At 43.8% G+C, this 6,239-nt stretch overlaps 1 protein-coding gene across 1 annotated transcript in view; it reads left to right on the top strand.

Moving 5' to 3' along the window:
• Nucleotides 1–2,929: 2,929 nt before the first annotated feature.
• Nucleotides 2,930–6,239, top strand: part of SFI1 (SFI1 centrin binding protein) — a 35,745-nt gene continuing 32,435 nt past the window's right edge. The window contains exons 1-2 of the mRNA XM_018557375.1: nt 2,930–3,087; nt 3,215–3,286. Of these exons, the coding sequence (XP_018412877.1) occupies nt 2,930–3,087; nt 3,215–3,286 (230 nt within the window). The remainder of the gene's footprint in view (nt 3,088–3,214; nt 3,287–6,239) is intronic.

Genomic DNA, 6,239 nt, shown 5'->3' with positions numbered 1-6,239 from the left:
TTGTGACCTCGATTACTGGACTTTCCTAAAGGACTCGTGCCTCTCCCTGTCTGCCTGGCCTTTGTCCTCAACCTCAAAGGTCACAAGACACGAGGTGCAAGAGAAGCCTCCTCTCACTTCGGCCTCCCTACCAGGTACGTGATAGCCCTATTGGGGCGTTTTCACCTAATTTCCTGTCTGATAGTCACAACATTAAGTGAGAGGAAATAACTCTTAAGTGAGAAAAATCTCTGTTGGTCAGCATGGTCTTCAGAACTAATGTCCCCATTGGAAGATTTCCCACCTATTCCGGTGCTGGTGACAACCCAAAGATATTGGATTTTCTTGGACTTCTAGTGAAAATGGTCACCAGGACAAATAGAGAGGGTGATCTCCCTAAAGGGGATACAGACAGCAATAAAAACCTGACAGCTTATCTAATCCCTCTCCACCCTATCCAAATCGGAAAAAAATATGTTTTGGCTTTGCACTTTAACATAAGTCTAAAGTAAGTTAAAGTGTAACAGCACCAGATGATGAGTATGCGTAATGTAGATAGGAATGGGTCCTAATACACTTTGATAAAATGATTTATGTTTATATGATCTTTATCACTTTTAAAAGTTTAGTTTGTATTGGTGTTACAGTTGTGCTCCTACTAGCTACAAAGGCACAGGAAAGTTGGTCAGAATTGATGAAGGCACGATGAATGCAGTATGTTATCAAAAGATACTGGAGGACAATTTGCATGCATCAGCGCGGAAGCTGCGCATGGGACGTACTTGGACATTCCAACATGACAATGATCCTAAACACTAGGCCAAGTCGACCTGTCATTGGCTACAGCAGAATAAAGTGAAGGTTCTGGAGTGGCCATCTCAGTCTCCTGACCTCAATATCATTGAGCCACTCTGGGGAGATCTTAAACGTGCAGTTCATGCAAGACAGCCCAAGAATATACAGGACCTGGAGGCTTTTTGCCAGGAAGAATGGGCTTTACCATCTGAGAAGATAAAGAGCCTCATCCACACATACCACAAACGACTTCAAGCTGTCATTGATGTTAAAGGGGGCAACACACCTTATTAAGGTCAAAGCATTCCCCCCCCTCCCATGTTAATGTTAGCACTTACCTCAAATGATGTCTCTTAATCCGATCTTCCCCTTCTTTCCTGATGTTTTCATCTGTCCCTCCAGCGGTGCGGCGCCTCTCCGATCCAGCGCTGACTCCTCTCTGCTTGCAGACACTTCCGATCCAGCGGTGTCTGCATGCGGGTGAACATGTCCATAGACTTACCTTGAGTCTCTGCTGGTCTCCCGGACGAGAATCCGAACTGCGCATGCGCCCGCCCCAAGATCCTTTGCGGCCGCACGAGCAGTTCCGGATTCTCGGCGCGGGCAGCGATAACAAGGTAAGTTTAAACCGCTGTTAAAGCATTTTTTTTTTTTTTTTACTTTATCTACTGCTTTCCAGCAGTAGATATAGGCAAAAAAAACTGGAGAACCCCTTTAAGAACTGGGTTATGTAAACTTTTGATCAGGGTCCTTTGGGTAGTTTCTGTTGTCATTATGATTGAAAAAGAGTAAACACAGTTAATAGATAATAAATGGCTTCAGCCAAACACTACCCATGAGTGACAGGTTTTTGTGTTATCATTCATATTCTCGGAAAAATGGCCAGGAAATCATAAATTCTGCCAGGGTATGGAAACTTATGAGCACAAGTGTATATGGCTGCCAGGATACAGTCCATATACCCAGCGCACTCAGAGTCACTGTTCCAATGATAGAAAGTGGGTGCAACGGTAGTCGGCGGATGGCAACCACCTCGTCCTATGAACAGAGACATGGACACCGGCACTCCAGTAGCAAATTAAGTACATCTATATATCCTCTGTGACTGTGAAATGTTGCATTAAGTGTATTTTGCTATGCAGCATGTACGTTCATAAACAGACGTACTTAATTTGCTATTGCAGTTCCGGTGTTCTGTCGAGATCTTCAACTCGTGACGTCATATCCATTGTAGATTTCGATGAGATGGTGCTGGTGCAGGTGCGGCAGCCGTCACAGTTTTTGCAATCCTCGTTGACTTCTCCACTTCCCGTAGGTGCGTCTGTGCGTATTCAAAATTGTCAACGTGTTCTCCAACTCCCTTTGGTGCTTGTGCATCGGGTGCCCGCGCAGGCACACAGCTGCAGATTGTACAGCTTGATACTTCTCTTGGGTGGCTGTGCAAGCGCACTGACGAGAGTTGGAGGTCTCGACGAGTTGGATAATTCGATAGTTCACCTGTGCAGTACAGTTTCTGTTTATATGGCTGCCAGCGGCTGAGCCTGCTGTAATACCTGCACGCTTTCGCTAGAGGGCGCTGCATTAGTTTGAATGGGTGTTATGTGGCTGCCAGCCACTGAGCCTGCTGTAATGCACACACGCTGTCGCTAGAGGGCGCTGCATTCATTTGTATGGGTGTTATTTGGCTGCCAGCCGTTGAACCTGCGGTAATATCTACACGCTGTCACTAGAGGGCGCTGCATTAGTTTGTACGGGTGTTATACGACTGCCTAGCCGCTGAGACTGTAATGCCCACATGCTGTCACTAGAGGGCTTTGCGCACCTAGGCGTCCTGTGTCCAGGACAACGAGCGGGAAGTCGAGCGCGGATGTTGCTGAAGGCTGAGCGGCCGGAACTGGTAGAGTTCGAGTCACAGATGGAGAGTTCGCACTGTGTGTTGTACCTGTTCACTTAGTGCCCATTGGTTTGTTTGCCTCAGGTACATACACGTAGATTGTAGCAGATGTTCGGGAAGGGAGCGGAATGAATATCGTTTTATATCTAACTTGTCACTTGCTGGAAAAGGATGGTGGGAGCTGACTCATGTGCTTGTTAACATGTGAATCATCAAATATAAGTGTGTGTAATGACAAGAGAATGTCATTGCAGAAAGAATATGAATAATCCTGGCAAAGCCAAGTCACAGCGTGGGGGTCCTGCTCAGGCTCTCCGAACCCCTGGAAATTTGAGGCCAGCGAGGACCGGTCGTCACATTGAGTACCGTGTCACCTACACCTGGAACCGTGGGGGGAGACTGAAGGAACTGCGAATCAGGTGAGCTGACTTCTACCCTTTATACAAAATAAATCATTGTTTGGTAGCTGCATTGTCTTTTTTAAATGAAAAAATAAGTTCTGATTGTGGATAAACACTGCCTTATATGATCAGCTTCCCTCTGCAGGCACCTGGCTAGAAAGTTTCTCTATCTCTGGATAAGAAGAACGTTTGGGAGGGTTCTGCCGTCTGCCGCTAGGTAAATATACACTTACTTTCACCATTCCCATTCCTGTAAATTGTGTATTTTACTTGAGCGTCTAGGGTCCATTCACATGTCACCATTCCTGCACAGTGCGCTGACGCAAACTGATCAACATGCTTTGTGTCAAGGCAGCCTATTCATTTTGAATTATTATGATAAAGGATTTATAACGCACCAACAGTTTGCAGCTCGCTTTACAAAATAAAGGGAGATAGTACTGTTACAATACAAGAGGATTAGGAGCACCCTGCTCGTAGGAGCTTACCATCTAAAATGGAGGGGAAAGGGGAAAGTGACACGAGGTAACAATTGTGAGGGATGAGCTAATGGAGAAAGTAGAACAGTTTCAAGGTAGAGGTGAGCAGTGGCGTAACCAGAGTTATTGGCGCCCGGGGCAAGTGCCCCCCCGGTTGTTACGCCACTGGAGGTGAGATAGTCTTCCCTGAAAAAAGTTTTCAGGGAACGCCTAAAGGCGAACAGAGTAGGAGATGGCCACACAGAGGATAGGAGAGACTCCAGAGTAGCCATGGAGGTGAGCATGGGAGGTGAAGAGGTAGCTGAGTTTGAATGATATTTTGAGATGAGGCTGCCTTTGCACTGGAATGGACCTGATGCATTTTCCCCCCATGCAGTGCATCAAAACGCATGGTAGTGCATTACCCTTTGTTTTGTTACTCTGGGATGCATGCGTCTGCTGTGTTGCCTTAATGCAATAGGGTGCAACTAAAAACAATAAAAATAGTGTGCTTTACCGCAACATACCTAATTGCAGAGGTGCAATTCAGTCCTAAACCAATGATCCAAGTAATTATCACATAGCATTTACAGTGTACACATGTTTGCATGCGTTCTAGAAATGCATGTGTTAATTGCATTGCTGTGTCGTCAATTTTGAATGGCACCTAAACAAACTAAGGCAACACAGCTCTGACACACTGTAACACACACACACTACTATTTGTGTGCTGCCTCAGGAAAAATGCTGCATGTCCATTTTTTTGATCCGTTTCTGTGCAGTCAAAATGAATGGGCTGCCTTACCACATTGCATGTTAATGGGACGCACAAAAACATGTTTTGTTTGTTTTGGATAGAGTAGAGAAAGGGTAAAATATCTGTATTTTTTTTTTGTTTTCTGTGTTACGTGGGGAGATTATTCTTCCCTTCCTGTCTCGAGACAGCAGGAAGTGAGAGGAGATTGCTCTAAAGTAAAGGAAATCCGCTCTTAGGTGTCACCAGAACAAATGTCCCCATCAGAAGTTTTCACCTCCGTTCCTGTTCCAGTGACCAATTAAAACTTTCAATTTTTCTCTCACTTTCAGCCTTGGTGACAGAACCTAGAAGGGAGGGATCTTACCAGCCAGTTCACAAAGTAGTAAACACCTAAAATAGATTCTAACCCCTTTTCAGCTCTATCCCAAATAAAGAAAAACATTTAATTCTATTCAAGTCACGAACTGTCAAATAATCTGTCTTAGTTACCTGTCAAAAAATAATATGGTTTGGGCACAAAGAATGTTTCGGCGGCCGATATATCGGTGCATCCCTAATATTTTAAATTCAATTTTTTAAAAATATTTTATTTTTTATAAACTTTTTAATTTTTTTTTAGAAAAAGCGATTGAGGACCCGAAGTCCTCAATCTCTTTTTCTGCAACCTGTTATAAATGAACAGGAATCCTCTGAGTGTTCCTGTTCATTGATAACATGAGGACAGAGTATGTTTACTATAACCACAATCATGAATGAACAACAGGAGGGGATGTAGATCACTCCCATCCATTCATAATTGTGGATATAGTCAACATACCATGTCCTCAATTATCTACAAACACTCTGCGATCTCTGATCCCTGAGTGTTTGTACCTTGCTCTCCTTATATTTTTTAAAAATATTTTATTTTTTATAAACTTTTTAATTTTTTTGATATTTATTTTTATTCATTTTTTTTATATTTTTATTTTTTACTTTATTTTTAGAGGCTTTGGGGAAATATTGGGGGTCTAAACAGACCGCTAATATTTCCCTTTTAAAATAGAAAAAGCGATTGAGGACCCGAAGTCCTCAATCTCTTTTTCTGCAACCTGTTATAAATGAACAGGAATCCTCTGAGTGTTCCTGTTCATTGATAACATGAGGACAGAGTATGTTTACTATAACCACAATCATGAATGAACAACAGGAGGGGATGTAGATCACTCCCATCCATTCATAATTGTGGATATAGTCAACATACCATGTCCTCAATTATCTACAAACACTCTGCGATCTCTGATCCCTGAGTGTTTGTACCTTGCTCTCCTTACTGACACGCTGTCACAGGAGGCTGAGCGAGCAGTGCAGGGAGGAGAGATCAGCCCCCTGACAGCGCTGTCTCCACCCACACACCGCTCTGATCTGTGATAGGCTGAGCGGTGTGGGAGGAGAGAAGCAGGCCGCTCACAGCGCTCTCCTACCGCAGCTCTCGGCCGCCTGTGAGAAAGCAGGGATGCGCCGATGTATGGGCAGGAAAATGGCACTTTCGGCATTTAGCTAAAAGTGGCATTTTCGGCTGATATGTTTAGGCAGCATATATATATATATCTCTATCCGTATATATATCCGTATTTGTGGGAGGGGATTATGGCTATTTAAACTCCTCCTCTTCCCTTTCCTGCCTGACGTTGTAGGGGAAGCGTTTGTCCCCACCCACCCATCCCTTTTCATAACTTAAAATTCCATCACCTTTTCATTTGGTATGCCCCCTTTTAGGCGTACCTAACAGCATGGCCATGGGCACACCTCAGGCCACATTAGCTTATTGGCACAACTCAGCCCACACTATATCTATTATACGGTACATATACCCGACTACAGATAAATATTTCATGCAATATTATTATTATTTTCATATACTGTATAAGTACAAATGCAAAAAAAAACAAAGAAAACCTGTTGATCCTCCCAGA

Source organism: Nanorana parkeri, unplaced genomic scaffold (assembly GCF_000935625.1).
Source record: "Nanorana parkeri isolate BGI_ZX_2015 unplaced genomic scaffold, ASM93562v1 scaffold282, whole genome shotgun sequence".
NCBI lineage: Eukaryota > Metazoa > Chordata > Amphibia > Anura > Dicroglossidae > Nanorana > Nanorana parkeri.
This window is presented reverse-complemented; position numbering and strand designations above follow the sequence as displayed.